Source organism: Loxodonta africana, chromosome 6 (genome assembly GCF_030014295.1).
Source record: "Loxodonta africana isolate mLoxAfr1 chromosome 6, mLoxAfr1.hap2, whole genome shotgun sequence".
NCBI lineage: Eukaryota > Metazoa > Chordata > Mammalia > Proboscidea > Elephantidae > Loxodonta > Loxodonta africana.
This window is the reverse complement of record NC_087347.1, coordinates 111,764,625-111,791,093: the sequence shown is the minus strand read 5'-3', so window position 1 is coordinate 111,791,093 and position 26,469 is coordinate 111,764,625. Positions and strand designations below refer to the sequence as shown.

At 39.3% G+C, this 26,469-nt stretch overlaps 1 protein-coding gene across 1 annotated transcript in view; it reads left to right on the top strand.

Moving 5' to 3' along the window:
• THSD7B (thrombospondin type 1 domain containing 7B) overlaps window positions 1-26,469 on the top strand; it is an 826,015-nt gene that overhangs the window by 763,334 nt on the left and 36,212 nt on the right. The window contains exons 17-19 of the mRNA XM_023542986.2: window positions 7,033-7,174; window positions 8,833-8,948; window positions 12,005-12,122. Coding sequence (XP_023398754.2) covers window positions 7,033-7,174; window positions 8,833-8,948; window positions 12,005-12,122 — 376 coding nt within the window. The remainder of the gene's footprint in view (window positions 1-7,032; window positions 7,175-8,832; window positions 8,949-12,004; window positions 12,123-26,469) is intronic.

The following is a 26,469-nucleotide window of genomic DNA, read 5'->3' as shown; positions in this document are numbered from 1 at the left end:
TCTGGTGGTCTTTGTTAGCTTCCTTGCTGTCTGATATGACAAGATGTTTCAGGCTTAGCATATACATTTCCTTTGCCAGCCTTGGAATCAGCTATTGCTCTAAAAACCCTGGCTTCTTTTGGTAGAAAAGGCTCTTCAGTGTCACAGTAAGAGCTCTTGGGAGACTCACTACTACTGGGCTCCATTGTTTCTAGACCACTTTAGTAGGCAGAGCTTTGAAGCATTTATTATGATTTCCTTTATATTGAAGACGAAATACCTCATGAGTTTATCCTGATGTTTTCAGTTCAAATTAGGAACTGTAGGAATTCACTTAAATTCTATCTTCTATCTGTATTTCCTTTTTTTCTATACTGAGATTTCTATTTATCAAGGACAATGGATATAATAGTAATAGAATATACCATAATTATACATAATTATGCCACATAACACACAAAATATTCTCAGAATAATAATGCCAATGCTATCACCAACATGAATACTTAAAGTTAATATTTTTACATAACCTCTACCTATTATTAACATTTGTATTTTTACTACATTTTCAGAGCTTATGTTGTTCTTATTAGGTGCCATCAAGTCAGTTCCGACTCATAGCGACCCTATGTACAACAGAAAGAAACACTGCCTGGTCCTGCGCCGTTCTCACAGTCATTGTTATGCTTGAGACTATTGTTGCAGGCGCTGTGTCAGTCTCTGTCCTTGTGGGTCTTCCTCTTTTTGCTTCCCTTTACTTTACCAAGCATGATGGACTTCTCCAGGGACTGGTCCCTCTTGACAAAATGTCCAGAGTATGTGAGACAAAGAAAGTCTCACCCTTCTTGCTTGTAACGAGCATTGTGGCTGAACTTCTTCCAAGACAGATTGGTTCATTCTCTGTGGCAGTCCATGATATATTCAATATTCTTCACCAACACCATAATTCAAAGGCATCAATTTGTTTCCTATCTTCTTATTCATTGTCCAGCTTTCGCATGCATATGAGGTGAGTGAAAACACCATGGCTTGGGTCAGGCATACCTTTGTCCTTAAAGTGACATCTTTACTTTTTAACACTTTAAACACTGCTGCTTCCATGGCATTGACTGTGGATCCAAGTAAAATGAAATCCTTGACAACTTCAATATTTTTTCCATTTATCATAATGTTGCTTATTGGTCTGGTTGTGAGGATTTTTGTCTTCTTTATATTGAGATATGATCCATACTAAAGACTGTAGTCTTTGATCTTCATCAGTAAGTGCTTCAAGTCCTCTTCACTTTCAGCAAGCAAGGTTGTATCATCTGCATATTGCAGGTTGTTAATGGATCTTCCTACAGTCTAATGCCACATTCTTCTTCATATAGCCCAGCTTCTCAGGTTATTTGCTCAGCATACAGATTGAATAAGTATGGTGAAAGAATACAACCCTGACACACACCTTTCCTGACCTTAAACCGTGCAGTATCCCCTTGTTCTGTTCAGAGGACTGCCTCTTGGACTATGTACAGGTTCCTCAGAAGCTCAGTAAGAGTTCTGGAATTGCCATTCTTTGAAATGTTATCCATAATTTGTTACATTCCACACAGTCAAATGCCTTGGCATAGTCAATAAAATACAGGTAAACATCCTTCTGGTATTCTCTGCTTTCAGCCAAGATCCACCTGACATCAGCAGTGATATCCCTGGTTCCACGTCCTCTTCCGAATGCAGCTTGGATTTCTGGCAGTTCCCTGTTGACATACTGCTTACGTAGCCCTTCCATAGATTCCATAGACAGCTCACACCAGCCTTTACACTGATGTCATTTTGAATGTCTAAAACTGATTCTCCAGTAAATTCCTAAGAAAGGGCTCATGGAAACAATATTCCTTGAGTTTTTGCATGCTGTTAAGTTTGTTGATGGTCTTTATGTTCAAAATCAGCTTGGCTGGATTTGAAATCCCTGGATCTTTTCTTTTTTTACCCTTGTGTATCTTTATTATATATTTTTTCCGGCATAAAGTTTTCTTGTCAAAAAGTCTAATGACAATGTGATTATTTTTCCTTTATAAGCCATTCAGTATTTTTGCCTAGATTTTCCTTTATAACCATTTAGTGTTTTTGCCTAGTACTCCAAAAGTGTGCAAACTCCTCCAGGTTTCAGCTTTGACTCTCCATTTTGGTGTTCTTAGATCTGTCAGATACCCCATTTTCACCCTCTGCTTCCTCCTGTCAGATACAGATAGCACAGAGGTCAGATAGCTTCATTTGGCAGTCCCTACCTGCTCGTGTTTTAGGGTTTTGGAAGATAACTTGTCACGTAGTTTTACTGAGAATATTGTCTATGTGTTTTTGATTTTGCTCTCCTTGTAGCACTGTGATGTGCAGAGATTAAAATCTCTTTTTCACTTCTGACATCTCCCCAGAATCCCTGAGAATGTTTTTTAAACATGCGAGGTGTGAGCAACAATTCTGCAGACCCAGGTTTTCCTCCCCTAAAGGTTTTCTCACATCTGTCAACCTTTGAGAATCAGAGTTTAATTTCATTAAAAATAGCTTTATACACCCTTGCAGTGTTTTTTTTGTGAAATTGTTTTACCTAATTTTTCCAAATAAGAAAACTACACTTTGGAGAATATATATCCATTTTTCTTCATGAAAGACAGAAACAGAGGAACTACTGACAGCCTGGCTGATCGACTAAATGAGGGAGAGACCATCTCAGAATTATCAGACAAATCCCGTAACAAAGTCAAGCATTGGGTTTCTGTATCTGATGGGAGCTGACAAGGCCAGGCCTTGAAGTCGTGCTCTTCTCAAAACAAGAAATTTACAGAGTGACTTAAATTCCCAAGAATCTGAAAGAATGCCAGGAAAGCAAGTTCAAACTTAACACTTCATACCTAAATTATCAGTTATCTTTTATGTAGGTACATTAAAACTCATTTTGTTGATATGTTTGATTAATGTAATGATGGATTCTGTTATTCTTGGCAGTGTCATCTACATTTTATAGGAAAAGTACGAAAATCAGGGAAAAGATTAAATTCTCTTTTTATCAGATTTACAGACCTATAGGAAACCCTTACATTCAGGCCATAAGACCATCATTCAGGATTGACCATGTGTCTGCTAATGGAAGCTTATCAAAATCCAGTCTTACGCCCCAAAAAGAATCCAGTTATTCTACACACGAACACTTGTTGTTTACATACTATGTGCCAGAAACAGTACAAGGCTCTGAATGCCTAAGAAAATTAAGACATGTGCTCTCGCTTCAAATAGCCCATGGGAAGGAAAGTGTGCAAGTGCAATGGAAATGTTTACTAGATGAGGGAGATCCACTTATTACGGGTCCCGGAAAGCCAGGGGAAGCTCAGTAAAGGGGCATCTCATTTCATTCTGAGGGATGAAAACAAATTTTCAGATCAGGCAAAAGGGTTAAGGCCTTGCTTGTAGAAAGAGTAAAAGGTGTAAAGGAACAAGGTCGTGAGGAAGGATTGAACCTAAAGGTAAATGCTAGTTTTCGAAGGTAATAAGTTAGAAAATCTTGTCGCATGAAGGGGTTTATGTGCTAGAGACTAACTGGTTCTTATTGGACGTTTCCCTCCTTAGCAAATAAACCAAAAAAAAAAAAAAAACCAGTGCCGTCGAGTCGATTCCGACGCATAGTGACCCTGTAGCACAGAGTAGAACTGCCCCATAGAGTTTCCAAGGAGCGCCTGGCGGATTCGAACTGCCAACCCTTTGGTTAGCAGCTGTAGCACTTAACCACTACGCCACCAGGGTTTCCTAGCAAGTAAACTTTAGGTGTATAACCTTGATCTTTACAATGAAACTGGTCCACAACTGACTGTGGTTTAGCTGTCCACACATCACTTTCTCACTTCTTTATTTAGGAAATCAACAGTAGGTCTTGGCATGAACACTCTGTGGAAGAGGAAAGCCAGGTGGTATTTGAGGAGTCTTGATCCAATAAAGAAATTATCAACGTGAAAGCCTCCTTTGCCTTCTCTTTTCTCTTAGCCTAACTCCCATCACTCCCCTTGTGGTTAATTCATCATTTTCTGGGCTTCTTTTAAATAGCTAATAGAAAGAAATGAGGAGAAATACTAACCCATTTCTCACTTATTAGCAGTGCTAGGACAGTTTTTATAAGCTGGAGCATGAAAACATTGCCTAAGATTAGTTTGGCTACTGTTTATAGATTTCAGTTACCTGTGCTATCCTCTTTTCCTATTTCTATGTTTTGGATGCTATCCTCTTTTCCTATTTCTATGGATAAAAAGTTAAAAGAAAGAGTTAGTTGCAGTATTGGTTTTCAGTATATTAATTTCAGTTATTTCAAAGTCAACATGATATGAGCAGTGGGTTAGGCTCACAAAAAAAACAAAAACCAAACCCATTGCTGTCAAGTTGATTCCAACTCACAGTGACGCTATTTGACAAAGAACTGTCCTATAGGGTTTCCAAGAAGTGCCTGGTGGATTCAAATATTTTAAAACCATTTCCAGCGGATTTAGAGACAAATAGCAAAAACAACCTGTTGCCCTCAACTTGATTCTGATTCGTGGAGACCCGTGTGTGTCAGAATAGAACTGTGCTCCACGGGGTTTTCAGTGGCTGATTTTTCAGAAGTAGACAGGCCTTTCTGAGGTGCCCCGTGGGTGGACTGGAATCTCCAACCTTTGTGTTAGCATTCAGTGTATTAATCACTCACTTATACCATCCAGGGACTCCTAGAGACGGACTATGATACTTACTGCAGGCAAATCTTAAATCTCATCAAACTCGCTCACCCAAGTTTAGATGAGGAACTAAGGTACAGAGTAAATAAGTAAGTCTTTCAGGATTACATAGTAGTGTGTGTGTGTGTGTGTGTGTGTGTGCGTGTGTGTGTGTACATGCACGTGGTGGGGGAACAGTTCTCAATTTATTTGATGGCCTAGACTAAGCAGGTACATAAGTTCTTACACATATCCATGTGGTCCCAACATAAGTTGATTATTTTATAAGGTAGCAATTCAGTAAAGCCCTAATCGAAAGTATATACCAAGATACCTTCATTTTGTTTTATTGGCAAATCGTCTGAGTCCCTATTCCTCCTCATGAACACAAACAATCAAATTAATTGGTGGAATTGTAATAAATTCTTTTTAAACATTTAGCATGGGATTTGCAGATAATTAAGAATAATTGCCTGATTTCAGTGGCCCTTCTTGATCATCTAGAGACAATTCAATACAATTAAAATGTAAAATTACGTTACGAGTATTGACAGATTATCCAAGTGTAAAGCCACATGGATAGTAAATGTATTTAGCTGGCTCCAAACTTTTCGGATTGAGGGGGAAAAGTGGCAATGTTTTCTGTAGTGCAATCCCCACAGTGTCCTTTTGATCATCAGCAGCCAAGATTCAGTGTACAGGTTGTGTCTTGCTGCAGTTTCTAAAAAGAAAAAAGGAATTAAAAGAAGGTTAAAACATCTGAAACACAGCAGTGATTTGGACATCTTAATTCACAGACTTCCGTTCCTGTGAATTAAGAACCACTGTGTGTCTAGGTTTTTGAATCTGGAATTGTGTTGTTGTATCTGTATTCAGTGGTATTTACTGAACAACTTCTGGGTGTACCCAGATTTCCAGGGAGTGATATGGGTAGTAGAAGCCATGGTCCATCATTCGCTCAAAGAGTTTATAAAGAAAGGAAGCTAGCAGAAATAAAAGAGGAAAAAAAAAAAAAGAAACAAAGGATGATAACATAGGGACAGATGTGGCATATACATGTACTTACATACGTCTGAAAGCACATGCCTTGAGAGACATTCCTGAGCATGAGCGGAAGTTTGGCCAAAAAGAAAGAGAGGAATTTGGTGTTATCAAAATGAGGGCTGTGGAAGAAGTAAGCCTCCGTTAGCATTCTGAAGAAAAGGAAGGGCAGCATTTAGAGGACAATAATAAGGAAATTGTTCTGGAAGAAGGGAGATGATAGTCCACTGGGAGTGGGGCTGTTGGATGAGATACTACTGAGGTTTACCTGGCTCAGGGCATTGGAGGAGCTGAGGCTGTAAGAGGACATGTGGACCCATGGGTAAAGTGGTATATGAGATCCCTGGTGTTCATATGGGAAACCCTGGTGGTTCAGTGGTTAAGAGATAATGCTGCTAACCAAAAGGTTGGCAGTTCAAATCCACTAGGCACTCCTTGGAAACCCTGTGGGGCAGTTCTGCTGTGTCCTATGGGGTCACTATGAGTCGGAATCGACTTGATGGCAACGGGTTTGGTTTTTTTGGCTTTGGTGTTCACACTGAAAACCCTGGTGGCTTAGTGGTTAAGACCAACAGGTGCTAACCAAAAGGTAGGCAGCGTGAATCCACCAGGTGCTCCTTGGAAACCCTGTGAGGCAGTTCTGCTCTGTCCTATAGGGTCACTATGAGTCAGAATCGACTCCTCGGTAGTGAGTTTGGTTTTTTGTTGTTTTGGTGTTCATATTAATACATTTATTTTGTGAAAAGGGCAGTGTATGGAGTGGCTTATCCCTTACAGAGGGCCTCCCAGTAAGAGGAAAGTTCTGAAATATTGACAATTTTCATTTTAGAATTCCTTCTCTATACTTGTCTATTCTGGAATTTTTAAAAATAATTTTCTCATTTCAGTGTTCTGTGTGGTTATTTCTATTGAGCCTTCCTTTATTATTATTATTTTTTTGTAAACATTCAAAATATCCTGATTTTTTTTATTACTATGTGGAAGACTGTTTGAGATTATGGAGTGAGTTTTAATTGATGAAAATGGTGTTCATGCACCTAACTCTCCATAGGAGGCAGAGACAGAAGCTTTACCATCACACAGCACAAGGACGCGTTGTCAGGTGGAAAAAAAGTATGTATGTATGGGGTCTTACAATGATTCACAGAAGAGTTTTGTTGTCTAATACTGTGTTTAACACTTTCAAAGTCTCTTACCTATAGTTATTATACATGCACTTGCAGGTATACAGATAATCGTATGTAATTTATCAATTAACCATGAATCTGAACTAACTCTGCCTGCTCTTTGATGTTCATAGTCATGCGACCCCCATGCAATGCAGAGAAGAACCCGCCATCTGCTGAGACCCTCACTGAGCTCGAGGACCTGTCCTGAAGACTCACAAGTGCGGCCCTGCCTGCTTAATGAAAATTGCTTCCAGTTCCAGTACAATCTGACAGGTACAGTGGACCTCCATGACCATGTCATTTTCCGTAGCATCTACTAATGGGTGTGTGTGGGGGGGGGGGTGTTCCCAGTCTCTAAATTAGGAAACAAGAGTAGAGTGTGTGCCCATGCTTCATGAAAGGCCAAGGACTTGACATTCCCTGGGTCACTTTATAGATGGACACACCCACTCTTGGCATGCCATGTTTGGCAGGGCAGCATGGACTCTCTGAAGTAAAACAAGCTTAAAAAGATGTGACAAAGTTTCAGAATAATGTTGAATTAAGCCATGATAAACTGAAACCACAGAACTAAGTAGCAGAAAATAATTTACTGTTTAGGAAGTATGCCATAATAATGTCATACAGTTTAGCACTTTCAAGGCCTTTTTTTACTTTAAGAAAGACTGAACGCTGAGTCTGACTGGAGAGGAACATTTTCTAGACAGTGGAGATCACACCATCCCATTTAGTCGCTGCTCAGACTTTTTTGGCACCATAGTGTTCAGTGTCTAATACAAAAAGACTTTAGTTACATTGATTTGCTGCCTGCCAAACTCTACAGCCGCAGGTATACACAGATGCCCCAAAATGTGGTGCCTTGTTAAGTCTCAGCATTGAACTCAGAACCAACAACTAAGCCTCCACTTTCCTGCAGAGACAAAGCAATAGTCTTTTCTGGAAAAGGAAAAGTTCCTCTACAGTCACGAAGGCACTGCGGAGATTTCTCATATAGAGTGTGTCATAGTGAATCCTGTGGGGCTTTTTGATGAGCAAGTCTATATGTCCTTTTTCTTTAGATAAAGGAGTTTCAGATTCTTGGTTTTAATAGTAATTTTCTAGAAATAGGTTGAAATTTGCTTTAGTGAAAGAGTATATCATTAAAAGACTGATCTTATTAAATATGGGTTTACTATTCCTATTAAAGTCTTAGGTCACCTGCCAAATATGGGAGACAACCTTAAAGATGTTTTTATTCTATATGATCAAGGGCCTTCCTTTCTACCTACAGCAACAATATGAGTTATGTCTTTTAACCATCAGTTATTTGTCTAGTTTCTAATGCATCTAGCCAAATCTATAGAACCGTCTTTCATGATAGACTTAGCTAGAAAAATAAGACTTTCTATCACAGTTTATACAGTTCTATACGTCTTGCCTCCTTTTCTTTCTAGGGTATTTCTCAGGGTTTCACTGTACCAAATGTACTTCAGTCATTTATGTCTTAGATAACTGGATTTGTTCTTAGAAAACATTTTCAAGTTTACATCAAAGATTGTCATCATTTCTGGATTGTTCTCTCAATTATTCCCCCAGCAAACAGTTGATTCCAAATTGTTTTTTCTCTGCCATCTTGTTTGTGTTTGGAGCCTTTCCTTTCCTACCCCAGGCAATTCTGAGATGGCTTCTAACAACATATTTGTTTTTTTTTGTTGTTGTTTGTTTGTTTTGTTTATCTGTTACTTCCGGTAACTCACTTTTACTTCTTTATTTTTATTATCATTTTTTGCAACAAAACAATTGCATGATGCTTTTTCAGACCCACCTGGAAGCAGTTTTAAGATTATGTACACACTGCCCTTCACCATCGATGCAGATAATCAAGGGTTTGTTATATTTTGCTCACATGTCTATGATTGTGCAACTCAGTGTGGGTGATCCTATACCTGTAGAGTGGAGCATATGCCAGCTGCATGAAAATGCCACCTGTGGGCAAGGCGTCAGGACCCGCCTTCTGAGCTGTGTGCGCAGTGACGGCAAACCAGTCGGTATTGACCAGTGCCAGCAGGTAACCTGTTCATATTTGTATCTAATACCCGATGCTTTGTTTCTCTTGATATTGTTCTTCAACCTGTAAGAAGTTTCAGATAAGTGACGAAGACTGTGATTTCTTCTTGTTTCAGCTGAGAGTCAATTAGAGTAAGAGGTACTACTTAGTACATTAGGTTTGAACATAGTTTTGCACTGGGGAAAACAAGATCATTAAAAAGATATATTTTTTGTTACTTCTAAGAACTTATCTAACTGTAACTGCCTGTAACAAACTGTTAAGAATGGGCAGCTTTAATATTTAGATATGACTGTTGGTATTGGACAAGCGTTTCATTTGCATATATGGTGAGCACTCTCCCTTGCACATATGCTGAATACTGCCACTTGCTATTAGAAAGCTCTGCTGATTTGCTCAGCAAATGATGGCGAGATAAATAGCACAGTTGTATTTTTCGTCTCAGTCTAAGTTAAAGGCATGTCCACCAGGTTTCAAATTAGTGGATTCTGATATTTTGTAAGTTTATTGCCCCTTTTTCTCCTGTGACAAACTATGTGTTTGGAGAAAAGGCATAGTCAGACCTGTTTCAAAGAGGTTGGCATAACATAAAAATGAAAAGCACTCTGGGGGTAGGTTTAATAGTAATAAAGATGATCACATGTGGTCACACTATTCGATTTATTAATACCTCTATTCTGACATACTTCTATTAAATATTGTCACAACATGCCCTCTAAATCAATGGTGTAGCCATAGTCCAGGACGTCAACACTGTGACCAGACAATATGAAGTTGAATGTCCCATTTTATGTAATTCTGAAATCAATGAATGCAGGGCCAAGTGTGGTCTACCAGGTATCAGTGAGCATCTTATTTCATTGAATCTGCCTCTCAAGAAGTTGCTTCAGGAAAAAAAAAATCAGAAATCTGCAACTCCAAATATGTGAAAATCATACATTCAGTATATGTAATATATCTTTTCTTTTGAATACAAATAAAGATATAAACTATTCAGTAATAGGAAATCAGAGTCCCTGGGTACTGCAAATGGTTAGGACGCTATGCTGATAACCAAAAAGTCGGCAGTTTAGGCCCATCCAGAGGTACCTTGGAAGATCTGCTGGTGATCTGCTTCCAAAAAAATCAGCCATTGAAAACATTATGGAGCACACTTCTACTGCGATACATGTAGGGTTGCCATTAGTCAGAATCGACTCAGCAACTGGTAGTCGTGGTGGGATAGGAAACCCATTTCTCTGCTTTCCAAATAATATATATCTAACAAGTATTTAAACAGTATCAGTTTAAAGATACCCCAAATTATTAGCCTAACAGGAATATCCATAGATCTCGAGGAGATCATGGATTTCACTGTAATTTTTATTTTGTCTACTTGGCGAGTAATCATGCTTTAAGCTTTAATTTCAGCCTAGTATAGACATTTCTAACATTTAACATGTGCTGAATGTCAAGATTTCCCTCACTTCCTAGAGCAGAATTTTTCATTATTCTTTCTCTGTAGTCTTTCTCTGTTAGTTGATACCAATTTCTTAGTGATTTATTCTTTCAGCTAGACCTTTCCTACATCTATAGAAAATTTGTATGTTTTGCCTCAATGCTGATTTCAGAGGGGACAACAGGAAATTAAACTGTGGCACAAGTTTCTCCTGTGATTAAGACCATGATTGTGTTTTTTAGCCTAATTGGTTTTTGGTATAAACTTCAGATGGCTTGTTGATTTTATTTTTATTTTATTGTAGCCTAGCTAGCTATTAGTGTTGAGTTCTCTATGCACTCTCAACCTGCCCAGAAGTGTAAAGTGCCCAGATTTAGCCCTGAGGCATCCTCCTGGTTCCTTATTGGCTAAGCAACAGGATGGATTTCTTTGTCATATGATCTCCGGTTCTCTCAGGATCCAAGAAACTGATGGGTTTATTCTAGAGTTTAGGATTACATAAAAAGAAATATGACTGACAAACTATTATTTTGTGAAGTAAAGACAAAATGTTCCTGTGATGGCCATCAATTCATATACAAAACCTAAAAAACAAGCCCATTGCCGTTAAGTCCATTCCGACTCATAGCGACCCTATAGGACAGAGTAGAATTGCCTCATAGGGTTTCCAAGGCTGTAAATCTTTACGGAAGCAGACTGCACATCTTTCTCCCATGGAGTGCCTGGTGGGTTCGGATTGCTGACCTTTCTGTTAGCAGCTAAGCATTTAACCACCGCATCACTAGGGCTCCTTATCAATTCATACAAGAGATAATTTTTTTTTTTTTGGCCAAAATTTAGAAAGATCATTATCTCAGAATTAAGGACAGTCTTCCCCCCGCCCCCCGAAAAGGTCAGTAGCAGCTTTAACCAGCCTTGTAGAGGAAATAGTGAGATAGAGTAGGTTACCTTGTCTTTTGTAACATTTTACAATGTGACCACCTGTTGCTGAACAGATCTGTTTGGAAGGCATCCTGTAGGTGATATTCTGTCCCAATTATCATTCATCCTTCTCCCTTTCAAATGCCAGCAGTGCCTTATCACCATACCACATGCTGCAGGTGCCCATGTAGTCCTAAGCAGCTGGATGTTCCCTTTCGTTTTGCCTACTTTATCTCTTTCAGGAATTTCTGTTCTTCTCTTCCAGTGTTTCTCAAAGCATGGACTGTAGACTATTGCAATCACATTGCATGCTTGTTTTAAAAATATTTATTCTTGGCCCTACTTCAAGCAATTCAGACCTTTTGAAATTCCCACCTCTTTGCAGTAGGAATCTTTATTTGAAAAAGTACCCTCATTCGATCACTGTGTACACTGGGAGTTGGGAAATCCCTTCAATTCCAGCCTCTCTTTCTACCATCTTGTTTTTCCTCACCTTATTAAAGGAACATTGAGAAGAATACAATCTAACAATTTTGAGGTCATTTGATAAAATCTTTTGCATTAAATGTAGCTGAGTGCCTTATTCTATTTTTAATTAAGTCCTACTTGGCTGGCACTTTACTTAATAACATGCCAAATCAACAATATCAACAGGCATCTCCTTTCTAGTGAAATCTCATTTGATTTCTCTTTGCAGAGTAACTTGGAGAAGCCACAGAGGATGAGCGTTAACTGCCTGGTGGAATGCGTGGTCAACTGTCAGCTTTCGGAGTGGACAGCTTGGACACAGTGTTCACAGACCTGTGGCCATGGAGGTATTTGGGTTTCTCGTATTTGCTTATTCTAAAAAGCTTAATCTTGAATATCTTTCAGTGTAACATAGGTTGATAAATGGACATAAGACATGTTGGTCAGTTGAAAGTAACATGAAGCTCACCCAGAAGTGAAAAGAGATAGAATATGGCCTCATAATTGTCCTTTAGGGCTGGGCAGAGGTTGGGGAACTGACCTGATGACAGTGGTAGCCTACAGAGAATATGCTGGCCCTGTGGGACAGTTTTTATTCAGAAGTCATAAGCTCAATCTATTCAAAGAATGTTGGTTTCAGTGTTTTTTAGAAGAAGTAAAAAAAGGGCTACTATATATCAGGTAAACCCAGAATCACAGTGGCTTTACATAATTGGGAGACCTTGGTGGCAGGGCGGTTAAGGCTGCTAACCAAAAGGGCAGCAGTTTGAATACACCAGGCACTCCTTGGAAACCATATGGGGTAGTTTTACTCTGTCTTATAGGTCGCTATGAGTCGGAATCGACTGAGATTAATTTTCACCCACGTAAAATTTTGTCGATTGGGAGGGGTAGTTTCTGCTGCAAAAAGTCAATCAAGGACACAGTTGATGGAAACTCCACCACTTTAACATGACCAAGTCTCTAGATGTTGACATTCAGCTGGCTCTGCGAAGGTTTTTACGAGCCAGGTTGGAAGTGGTATACATCTCTCCCATCTGTATTCCATTAGAATGTAGTCATGTGTCCTCAGCTAGATGTAGGGTGGAAGGCAGGAAATGTAGTTTCTTACCGGCCATCCACTTCTCAGCAATGATGTTTCTATGAAGGAAACGGAGTATGAATCTTTGGCAAACAGATAGCAATCACTGCTTCAGGGTCCTAGGATCTCAGTGAGTTAGTGATGCATGATGGCAAGTAATGCAGAATTGATAACAGAAGCTAGGCATATGGAAACGTAGGTGGCACTCCAGCCACAGGATGAAAGTAGGGACTAAGCCATGTGTCCATGGGAGAGGGAGCTGCAAGACCCTACCAGGGAAGCACAGAGCTGCAGTTTAAAACAGGACTCTAGTCTTGAAATACGATTGCAGTCTATTACAAGGTAAATGCAGAAATTTGAAGTAGGGGCCTAGGAAAAAACCCTGGTTAGGCACTAGGCAGGGGAGGAGAAGGGAAGGAAGACTGCAAGTTGGAGGAACCATGGAATCAGGATGAGAGGAGGGGATACCAAGACCTAGGTCTAACAGCTAACCAACGACATTGGAAGCAGTTTTCTAGAAGTGTTGTGATTGGGCCATTGTCATTTGAATATACTCATTTCTAAGCTATTTTCAAAAAGCTGTGCTGGGTCATTCATAATTCTCTGCTTTAGTCAGGATTTGTCTGAGGAACTAAGGCAGGGCTAAGCATGGGAGAGGGACTTGTCTGTGAACTCACCCATAAGATCTTGAAGAAGGCAGAGCTGAAAAACAGTAACCAGGATATGTGTTAGGCAAATATGACTAAGAGAAATTGGCAGCTACTTCTGCAAAGCGCATCACACCCAATGAAAATGTAGCAATCACGATATCCAGTAATAAGAATATGCCATTTCCTGCCCAATTCAGAGCCTACAAAGAGCCCCAGGAAACTAAATGGTAAAGTGTTAATAAAAAGATATTGGGTAAATCTATGTTTAAATTGCAGCTGTTTGGGAAAGTTGATCTTTCTGAGTCTTAGCTTCTTCATTGTAGAGGCTTGTGTTTTGGTTTGAGAATTAAATGAGATGAAGTATGTAAGATGGACACATAGAGATGTACACACAATGATGTTTGGTATATGTTGGTTTCCACCTCCACCCTCCCACACACCAGTAGTAAAGAGGGTTATTGGAGACCACCTAGGATCTTTTAAAGATTACTGCATAGTCTAAATCACCCTCATCTCTCACTTTCATCTCATCCTTATCCCCTATTCAAAATCCATACACCACAGTCACAACCTAATATTTTTCAAATGCAAATTTGATCAAGAGTTTTCCTATTGCTTTAAGATTACTCATATTCATTTATCCATCAAACAAATACTTAAGTGCCAGTTATAGTTCTATACATGGGGGATGTAGCAGTCCATAAAATAAAATAAATAAATAAAGACAATTCCCCTATTCTTATGGAGCTTCCAACCTAGGTGAGGGACAGGAGACAGTAAGCAACCAAATAAATAGGGACTATCTCATCTTGATGAGTTCACCAAAGGCTCGTACAAATGAGAAGTCCTGTTCATGTTAGAACAATCAGTTATCCCTCTGTCCGGAGGGGACCCACCCTGGTTAGCCCACAGCCATAAGCGCTGCAGTTGTGTCCCCGAAGGCCTCTGCTGGGATGTGTGGCTGTCCTAGTGATAAAGGCTGAAATGAGAAAAAGGAGGAAGGATGAAGTCCTGCATTGTGAGCATGCCCACAAGGACCTGCAGGACCTTACCCATGCCTGCCTCTCTCTATCCCTGTCAGCCTCCATCCCCCTGATGACTCTCTCTCTCTCTCATCTAATATACCAGATTTCAGTCATATCCTTGATTTCAGCATGCTTTTTTCCACCAGGGGACTTTTCCACACATGGAATATCTCACCATCACCCCTAACTACTGCATCTATGACTTTTGCCCTCATGTAAATGAATCATTTCAGTACTTGTTTTTCTAAAGGGTCAAAGACCCTGTTTGAGTTCTTCCTGGGCTATTCCTCTCAGTGCCCCTATAGCACAGTACCTGGCAGATTGGAAAAATTTCAGTTAGCATTTGTTATTGCCCAGGTGGTTTGGACCATAAAAGCTCGAAGGGGAAGAGTGTGCAGGCTGGAGTGCAAGTTCCAAAGGCAGCCAGCCCCAGTTTTCCCCTTTATCTGCTTAGGTAGGTAGATTCTTGGGTACTATTATCACACAGGGACCTGCTCAATGCAAGGAGACAGAGATCTGCTTATTGTGATTTTTTTCCTGGGAGTCTTAATTTTGCCACTGTACCAAGTCACTGAAACATAGCAGATTACCATGTTATCCCAACATTTAAATAATAATAATGCAAATAGTACATTCAATATTAAAATATGACTTCAGTATTTCAAGGAGCTCTGTTAATGCTGTGAAGTTATCAGACTCTGTTTGCCTGCTAGAAAACAAAAAATAAAAACCTTCCCAAATCTGAATCCCCCTATTGGAGAATTCTAAGCAATTAGCGTTGGAGCTGAAATCCACCTTCCTTTAATCCTCAGAATAATAAAGACAAACAATCAATATAACAAGGAAGATTTCCTAAGGAAAGTCATTGTGTGAACTAAGGGCACAGAGGGACGAGGCAGAGAATGTTAAGTATTTGGAGAAATCAAGTTGCATAAAGCACTTACAAATCATCTGACAAGGATCCATTTGCACGTAAATATGGCACCAGTTATAAATCACCTGTCACTCTTTTTTCTAAGGGTCTAGTAGGATCGCTTCTTGGGGATTTTTTTTTCTTGACCACCTTTAGATGTCTTGATCCTCTGAACTGTCAGATGTAATAATAGCTTTTTTAAAAAATATATTCCGTAATTCTGATACCTGCTCAATTCTGGAAATCCTCCAGAAGTCTAAATGTGTGTATATTCATTCAGTTCTTTATTCTTTCAACAAAAGTGTATAAAGTTTAAACCTGTCATCCTGGTCTAATTATTAATGGTGTCCTCTTTCATTGTCAGAATTGACTGCATGGGAGATAAATTATCTGAGGGCACTACTCTTGAGAGAGCTATTCTTGAAATTCAGACTGCAGAGGAAGATTATCTGCTCATTTCATGAATATTTATTGGATGTTTTCTTGAGTGCAAGGCACTCTTCTAGGTCCTGAGGATACACTGTGAATAGATCAGATAAGATCTCAGGCAAATCCCCCTGGCTTCATAGAACTAACATTTCTCTGGGAAGTGGGATGATGGTGAGGAGACACAGAAAAAGAAACCAGTCAATAAACACAAAAATAACAGGTGGTGATGAGTGCTATGAGGAAACTAAAATAGGCCATAGCAGGGAGAATAATTGGAAGAGAATCTTGCCAAAAGAATGAACAAATTATTCTTTAAAGAAATGCAACCAGAATGTTCTTTAGAAGTAAGGACAGAGAGACTTCAACTTGCTTACTTTGGACAGTTCATCAGAAAAGACCAATCACTAGAAAAGGACATCATGTCTGTTTGGTAAAGTGGAGGCCAGTGAAAAAGAGGGAAACCCTCAATGAGTTGAGTTGACCCAGCAGACGCAGCAATGGACTGAAACATGTGAACCATCATGACGATGGTGCAGGACTGGACAGCATCTCCTTCTGTCATAGGTAAGGTCTCCATGAGTTAGAGCCGACACATCAGTAACTAACAACAACCACATCTTGAAGGAGATTGGGGGAGGAAAGGCCACTGAGGAGGTAATATTTATGTCCAAAATGAATCACAAGGTGGTGCCATAATTCCTTTAACTAATGTTTTCTTTACCCAGCTTCCCAGTGTTCAATCTCGTAAGCCTTGTTTTGACTCATTTTTCTATTCAAGGCTTTATGTTAAGACCTACAGATGGAAATATAAAGATGAGTTTTTATTATTTTTATTTGTGCCCCATCTCCATCTTAAAAAAGAAATTGAGCAGTATAAAAAGGAATAGGACACACGACCCTTGAGTTATAAGCCCCTACCCTCAGAACTGTGCTGAGGCAGCCTTTGTGATTGTGTCATACCCCACCAGCCCCAAACCTTAGCTTCTCCCCCCATTCTAGCTTTCCAGCCAGGGCCACATTACCCAACAGGCAACATACACACAGGCCCGATTGTGCCTTCCCACCAATCTGCAGTGCACGATTTCACCACGTTAGAGATGTGGTGAAACCCATGTGAAATTGCTCACCACAGATTAGCAAGTAAATACAATTAAGCCTGTACATACCTTGCTCAATGCAAGCAGGTGCATACCATGCTTACTGGTTAATCCACCCCTGCTTCCAGCTCCATTCTTACAGCATTGCAGTTTTTCTAAGCATCACTCCTTCGGAAGATGGTAACGTTTCCAAAGTGAGAGAATTTTGTATTTAAATCATGTCTTAATCTTCATGCAGCACAACCTGAAAACACACCACAATAATCAAATGCAGAAATGTATGATGCAGATTAACTTGTTTCTTCAAAGAGACCAAATGCTGGAGCTGAAAGTGTTGGAAGCTATCATTGGAGAACATCTGCGGCTTGTCTCCTCTAAGACAACATGCCAGCGGCTGCCTATTGTATGAGCTGCTTTCTCGTTTCCAACTGGTTGTGGTAATGGGGCAGAGACCACAAGAGGCGATGGGGTTAATTTAGCCACATTAAAGGAAGGAAGCAAGGGGCGCGGGCATCAAGCTTCAGCACCTGCGGCTCTTGGCTGACTTCTTTATCAAAGACAGAAGTTCACAAAATCATCTCTGTGGATGAATTCACTGGATAGTAGAGGGAAACCTGTGAGCTAGATATCCCAAATGGTTCCCCACCAGCCACACTTTACCATCAAACTTACAGAACTACCTCGATCTGAGGGGAACTTTTGAAATGAGCTTTTATTTTATTTTCCAAGCATCTGAATTGCTTCTTTAATGAACATCTGATGCTTGGCGTATACTTTCTAATTGTGTTAAAGATTTCAAGGTCAAAACAGTTTGAATCCAATTTATTTCAGGTGAGAGAGAGACTGATTCTAAGCTTCCACTAAGGGATCTTTTTAGATAGATTTCAAAGATCAAAGCTTGTAATAGAAGAGCTTAATATTTGGATAAGTCCATGTTCTTTGCTGAATTTTCATTAGTTCAGTGGAATGTAGAACTCCCGAAATTTAGCATATCATGAATTATTCATAATTATTATTTAACTGATAACATTCTAAGAGTGTTATTAATCCCAGAACATGTTTTTTTTTTCCGTTTTGTATTTTTTTACTTCATTGTACATGAGTTTATAGTATTTTTCTTTTTTCTATACTGTATTCAGCCTGCCTGTCACAAATCCCAGATGGCATGCTTTTTTTCTGCTGACTCCTGCCCATAATTAAAAAAAAAAAAAGAAATATATTAACTCCAAAATATCACCACTTTGTGATTTCCAGTACTTTTTCTTGCTTGTTTATTTTTATGCATATGATTATTTTTGTCCTGAGATTTCAAGAGCAAGCCAGTAAGTAACCTTAAATTTGGTACCTGCATAAGATTTGACCTATGTGGTGTCCTTGGTCAGGAACAGTACTATAGTTATAACAGTTCAAGTTGATTTACTGTATCAAGTAATTAGTTCCTATAGCAAGAGAATAAGAGAAGCTAGGTGGCAGAATGCAAAAAATGAAAGACTAGAAAAGAAACCAGAAGGCCTGGGTTTTAGAGCTGGCTTTTCCATCGCAAGTTGTAGGATCCGTAAAATAATAGAATATTAATTACTTTTAATAATTTATTTTTGTTGCTGTTGTTGAGAATATACACAGCAGAACATACACCAGTTTGTACACATATGATTCAGTGACACTGACTACTATTCTTTGAGTTGTTCAACCTTTCTCACCCTCCATTTCCAAATTGTTCCTCCCCTGTTAAAATAAACTCACCGCCCCCTAAGGTCCCTATCTAATCTTTAAGGTTGCTGTTTGCAATTTGATCCCATAGAGATAAATCTTAAAAGAGCACAATACTCAAGGCAGACATTCTTTACTAGTTAAGCTAGACTATCTTTTGGTTTTAAGAAGACTTCAAAAAGCAAAAAAGATGGAAGCAACCAAGATGCCCATCAACGGATGAATGGATAAATTATGGTTATTCACACAATGGAATACTGTGCAACAATTAAGAACAATGATGAATCTGTGAAACATTTCATAACATGGTGGAACCTGGAAGGCATTATGCTGAGTGAAATTGGTCAATTGCAAAAGGACAAATATTGTATAAGACCACTATTATAAGAACTCTAGATAAAGTTTAAACACAGAAGAAAATATTCTTTGATGGTTATGAGGGTGGGAGGGAAGGAGAGGGATATTCACTAACAAGATAGTAGACACAAATTTTTTTAGGTGAAGGGAAGGGCAATATACAACACAGGGATAGTCAGTACAACTAGACTAAACCAAAAGCAAAGAAGTTCCCTGAATACAACCAAATGCTTCAAAGGCCAGAGTAGCAGAGACGGGGTCTGGGGACCATGGTTTCAGGGGACATCTAGGTCAATTGGCGTAACAAAACGTATTAAGAAAACGTTCTGTATCTCACTTTGGTGAGAGGCATCTGCGGTCTTAAACGCTAGCAAGAGGTCATCTAAGATGCGTAAATTGGTCTCAATCTACCTGGAGCAAAGGACAATGAAGAACAACAAAGACATATGGTAAAGATGAAGCCAAGTGACAGAAAAGGCCACATAAACCAGAGACTCCATCAGCCTAAGACCTGAAGAACTAGATGGTGCCTGGCTACCACCAATCACTGCCCTGACAGGGAACACAACAGAGAATCCCTGATGGAGCAGGAGAACAGTGGAATGCAGATTTCAAATTCTCGTAAAAAGACCAGGTTTAATGATCTGACTGACACTGGAGGGACCCTGATGGTCATGGTCCCCAGACCCTTTGTTAGCCCAAGATGGGGGCCATTCCCCAAGTCAGCTTTACAGACAGGGATTGGCCTGGTCTATAAGATAGACAATAATACTGGTGAGGAGTGAGCTTCTTGGCTCAAGAAGACACTTAAGACTATGTGGTCTAGTGGCGAGATGAGAAGGAAGAGGGGTACAGGAGCTGGTTGAATGGACACGGGGAATACAGGGTGGAGAGGAGGAATGTGCTGTCTTGTTAAGAAGAGAGCAGCTAGGAGTACACAGCAAGGTGTGTATAATTTTTGTATGAGAGCCTGACTTGATTTGTAAACTTTCACCTAAAGCACAATAAATTAAAAAAAAAAAAAAAAAAGACTTCAGGGAATATTTTTGGTTTAAGGTTTAAAGATTATTTCAGAGCAATAGTTTCAGGGGTTCATACAGCCTCCATGGCTCCAGAAAGTATGGATTCCATGAGAATTTGAAATTATGTTCTATATTTTTCACCCTTTTGATCAGGATTCTTCTATAGAATCGTTGATCAAAATGTTCAGTAATGGTAGCCAGGTACCATACTGTTTATTCTGGTCTCATGGCAAAAGGAAGAGTTGTTTATGGAGGCAATTAGCCACATGTTCCATTTTTTCTTCCTATTCCTGACTCTTCTTCTTTCCCTGTTGCTCCAGGAAAATAGAGACCAGCTGTTGTACCTTGGATGGCTGCTTGCAAATTTTTAAGACCTCAGACACTATGCAACAAACTAGGAGGTAGAAAAAAAGCAGTAAATACAATATTAAACCAATTAACTGAGATGTCCCAGGAAACCATGACCCTAAACCTCCAAACCAAGGAATCAAATCCCATGAGATGTTTGGTTGTTCATAAGAAACCTAAGCAGCTACTCTTTTTTTTTCCCCCCTGTCACGGTAAATTATATCTATCACACGACTTTTGCCAATTCAACTTTTTACTGGTATACAGCTTATTGACAGCAAGTATATTAATGGGCTGTGCACCCCTACCCACAATCAATGAGGGTTTTCCATTACGATAAACTGAAATACAGTATTCCATAAGCAATAACCCACTCTTTCCCCCTCTGTCCTACCTCTCATAACCACTAATAAACTTTGGTCTCTATATATTTGCCTCTTATTGTTTTTTTGTGTAAGTGATGTCATACAATATTTGTCCTTTTGAGATTGAATTATTTCACTCAGCATACTTATTGCTGTTAATGGAGGACACAACTACTGATGCCAGGAGTATTTTAGTAATTTTTCACAACAGCGCTATGAAGTATAGCCTTAATTTTACAGGTAAGGTGACAGCCAATTAAGTAACTTGTCCAAGGTCACACAGCTTGTTAATTGTGGAGGAAAGATTTGAACCCACATTCAGGGTCTTAAAAGCCCCCATTTGTTTTACTGTGTTTCTTTGCATCTGACATTGTGTAATCACTGCATTTAATTATAGCAATATGAATTTATTCATCAACTGTTACATACATGGCCCTGGGTTGGGTGCTATATCATATTATTAAAATTCTCATAATTTTTAAGTATTTTTAGGAAAAGCAGAGGCAATAGATCCCAGATTGGAATGCGAAGCACCGTGACATATATTAATGTTTTAAGAAGTCTCTCTGAATCTTAAATATCCTAAATGCATACTTAGTTTCATAATCCATAATTTTACATTGTATCTGGTTCATTTAAAAGGAATATATCTCCAAGTAGCCAGTCCTACAGATAGAGAATGTGTGACTCTTTTCTCTAAAAAGAATGGTCAGAGTGTATCACATTTTTACACAAATCTACTTTCGTTTGCCAACTGCACCCTCCCCCGTGAGGTATTTTTGTCAGCACAACTGTGTCAAAATTTTTTTTTACATGTTGCTATAAAAAAAATTACCATAGCATGCTTCCAAAAATGCCTCATGGGGGAGGGCATGATTGGCAAACAAACATAGAAGACATGTGTTGTTTGTGTAAAAATACAGTAGCTCCAGGATGGCCAAAATCACTCTGCTTACTTTTATATCTTGAGTCCAATGAGGGGCTCCTAATTGGCTATTTCTGCTGTTTATATCACAGCTACTTACAGTGCCCATCTAGCTTTGCTAGCTTTTAATGGAACTGAAATATGATCATTTAGAATAAAACTGGAAATAAGCAGCCAGAACACATATACACACTCTACCATGGAAAAATCTGGAGGTTTTTTTTTTTTTAATAGCCAAGCAAAGCAACCAAAACCAAATCAAACCCAGTGCCGTCGAGCCGATTCTGACTCATAGTGACCCTACAGGACAGGGTAGAACTGCCTCATAGAGTTTCCAAGGAGTACCTGGTGGATTCGAACTGCCGACCCTTTGGTTAGCAGCCGTAGCACTTAACCACTACGCCACCAGGGTTTCCAAAGCAAAGCAAAAGGTGCTTAATCTTCTGTCCTTAAAAGATCTGTCCCACCACAGTGATGCCATGGTCTGTCTTTACTTCTAAACCGGTGGCCTTGTTGGTTCCTGGATTAACTGACCTCTGTTTTAGATAGATAGATAGATACGAAAATCCTATAGAAGCTTTATCTTGCCTAAAGTCGGATGTTACCTAGGATGAAAGGTATCTGGGCGACTGAAGGAAATTTCTGAAAATCCAGGGAATCTCTCTGTAGGGAAACCCATGGCACCATGGGCTCTCAGACCCAACCTCGCCCTAACTGCCTTCTCAGATTTGATCTACAAGGACTGCAGCACTGAATGAGGAATCTTTACCCCATCATCCATCTCTACACATTGACAAACACGTGCAGGGGACCTGTCTTTAAGTTCCAGATCTTGACTATAATTTTTTCTACTTTGGATAATGGCCTTTGATCCTAAATCGATATCCCCCAATGTGTGTGTGTGAAACAAAATTTGCATTTAAAATAAGCCAACTTCGCTAAAAATCTATAGGTGACACTTGTGAAGATAAATGAAAAGTACAGTTTCAGCCACTTTTTGGTAGATGTCAAGCCTAAAGAGAAGCATGAAACTGAGCATTTTATACATAATCTGACTTCTTGTTGCTTTCAAAAATTTACCAGGACAAGTACTCAAAAGCAAATAGAGTTATCACAGAGAATGGTTTTAGTACAATAATCTTCCTTTTACTAAAGAAAAATATGAAGTGTATGAATTACAGGTGCCAAATCTGTTGCAGAAGGTAGACCTAAGCACAATGCTCCAAATTCCGTGATCTAACAACTGAACTTCATAGTACCTGATGCCTATGACATGGAGCAAATGAGGTATTGGAAAGACATGCTTTTGGAGGAAGACAAGCCTTTGTTCTAGTTCTTCTAGCTGTGTGATTTCACAAAGATTATTAATTTCTCTGAGCTTTAGTTTATAACATATTAAATGAGAATATGAATATCTGTGTGGAAGCAGAGCCTGAGACTGGGATTCTTGTTGAAGTAATCTATTTAGAGAGGGTAGGGGAATGATGCTCTGAGAGGAGGGGGAATGAACAAAGCAGGATGAGGACAGGGAAAGAGCTAAACAGGAATATGGTATATCATCTATATTCCGCAGCACATAGTAGTCACTCAGTTAATTTAGCTGCTCTGCCCCCCATAATGAGGAATACTTTTACAGCATGACAGAAGGTATTATCCGATAAATTGCCTCAAACACAAAGACATTTGTGAATAAAATTCATTGAGCAGGACCAGCTTTTAATACGTATTTTGCTCATATCCCTTGGTTCGTTTTTATTTATTTAGTCATCTGCTAGTATTTGCTACCATCTAATATTAGGTAGGAGTCCCTGGGCAGCTCCAACAGTTAATGCTCTCAGCTGCTAACTGAAAGTTTGGAAGTTCAAGTCTACCCAGGGGCACCTCAGAAGAAATGTCTGATTATCTACTTCCAAAAAATCAGCCAATGAAAACCCTATGGAGCACCATACTCTGACACACTTGGGGTTGCCATGAGTCAGGGTTGATACTGGATGTCATTTTTAGGTACCCTCGAGTCGATTTTCAACTCATAGCAACCCCATGTGACAGAGTAGAACTACTTCCCTGGGTTTTCTAGGCTGCAATCTTTATGGGAGCAGATCACCTGGTCTTTCTCCCACAGAACCACTGGGTGGATTTGAACTGCTAACCTTTAGGTTAACAGCTGAACACTTAAACGTTGTGCCACCAGGGCTCATTTAAAACAAAGCCAAACCTGTTGCCATCAAGTCGATGCCAATTCACAGGTACCAAGAGCTTAAGAAAAAAATATTGGAAACATTTTATTCAGTAACACAATTTTTTTTGTGCACATCAGGAAAGATTACCATCTACTTGACACCTCATTCTGTACAGTGTTCAAGCTGCAACCCTCTGTCTGCTTCTGGGTGACCATTCCCTACCACAATTGGGCATACGCCCTGAAAATTCAACTCATATTCAAAAGAATGTCCCCATAGAAAGCAAACTTGTAATAATATTCACATAGCATGCTATAAAACTCAAGGTCACTTCATTTACTACTGTTACCATATTTACATGTATAAAATGCATTGGAGTTTATAGGTATTATGATGATTAAGGTTATGTATCAACTTGCATAGGCCATGATTCTCAGTGATTTGGCAGATACTATGTAATTATCCTCCATTTTGTGATCTAATGTGAACAGCCAATAGCTGAAAGGGGAGTTTCCTTAGGGGCATGGCCTGCATCCAATATATATGGATATTCTGGCAAAGCTCAAGCTCTCAAACGTGAATCCAACTCATCATCCTCTGACCTCTGTTTCTTGGGATATGAGCCAGCAGCCAGCCATCTGACCTGCGGAGCTTAGGATTTGCCAGCTCCCACAGCTACATGAGCCAACAGTCTGCTGTCTGATCTGCCAGTTTTGGGCTCATTAGCCCCTGCAACCAAGTGAGTCAGGAGACGCCTCCAGCCTGATGCCTGACCCACAGATTTGGGGCTTGTCAATCTCCACAACTGCGTGAGCCATTTCCTTGAAAGAAATCTTTCTCTATATTTGTATTTAGAAGAGCCCTGGTGGAACAGTGGTTAAAGTGCCTGGCTGCTAACCAGAAGGTCAGTAGTTCGAACCCACCAGCCACTCTACAGGAGATAGATGTGGCAGTCTGATTGCATAAGGATTTACAGCCTTGGAAGCCCTATAGGTCAGTTCTACTCTGTCTTATAGGGTCATTATGAGTTGGAATTGACTCAAGGCAGTGGATTTGTTTTATATATATGTTATATATATATAAAAATATAATATATATAAATATATATTACATATGTATGTATATATATATATACAGACACACACACACACACTTCATTGGTTTTGCCCCTCTAGAGAGCCCAGCCTAAACAGATAAATTCATGTAAATTGCTCAAATATTTAATGATGTATTTGTTTAAGACTAAATAGATATCTTCTTTATTATTCTCTCTAGTCTTAATATTTCCCTTTCCATTTTCCCCTGGATATATACTTTGCATTGTCTGGGTTATATCCAAGTTTTCCAAAGTAATTAAGTACCATAATATTCAGTTGGCTCAATGGCAATGTGTTAGGGCCACAGAAGAATCACTGCTTAAAGTATATCATTGTAAAGATGCTTGCTGGCTGGTCACTTTGGTGTTAAAGTATGGTCAGAACAGAGAACCATTGCGTTTGATTCCATGTCAATTTGTGAATGTTTAAATTGACAAATTTTAATCATTTTTGAGATATTTTTATTGCTTAAAACTTTCCAAGTCCACTTTGTCAGTAGAGTCTCAGAGTGAAGTCTGGCTACTGCTGAGCTCAGTGAGAGAGTAGTCTGGTCTAATGTGCTTTAAGCCTATTTTCAGATACCACTATTGGCCTCTCTGTTTTTCTCTTTTTTCTAGTATGCTTCACTATATTTCTTTAGAGTCTGTACCATGAATTTAAAACTAAGTCCAATGCCACCATTGCTTATAGTGAGGTATCAATAATCCTCAAGGAAGAAGAGGAAAAGGCTTAAAAGGAGAATTGCTTGCAAACTTAGCTTTCCATAATATGTGTCTTTATTAGATTGGAAACACGTTTTGTAGGGAGTACCTGTCTCCTATGAACTGAAGAGTAGACGAACAGAGGAAAATATTGATTTCTGCTCCTTTATCTCACTGGTGATGCTCATTCAACATATCCATATTGACCATTTCGCCCTGTGTTCCCGAAAGATACGTAGTCCCATATCTTAAGCTTTTACTGAAATATATAAACCCTAGCAAGAGGGTTCAGATAGAGTTTCCCATGAAATTCTTCCACTCTCAGTCAGGAAGTGTGAGAATATGTATGGCAGTAAACTTCTTTCCTATTCTGGGGGCCTAAGGAGTCCAGGCTGGAGTGTAAGTAATTTGGTGGGTTGGGACCAGGCTGAATAATTGTGGATTCCATAGTTGAGTATTATTAATATAAAAAGCCCAATAAAATACAGGAGGGAACAAAGGGCTTGCTTTATATACTTGTCTTAATTACCTAGTGCTGCTGTAACAGAAATACGATAAGTGAGTGGTTTTAACATACAGAAATTTATTCTCTCACAGTTTAGGAGGCTAGAAGTCTGAATCCAGCATGCCAGCTCTAGGGGAAGATTTCCCATCTGTCAGCTCTTAGTCCTTGTTCTTTGGTTCCTTGGTGATCTTCATGTGGTGTGGCACCTATCATCCTCCATCTTTGCTTGCTTGCTTGCTTGCTTAATCTGCTCTTTTATATCTCAAAAGAGATTGACTTAAGACACACC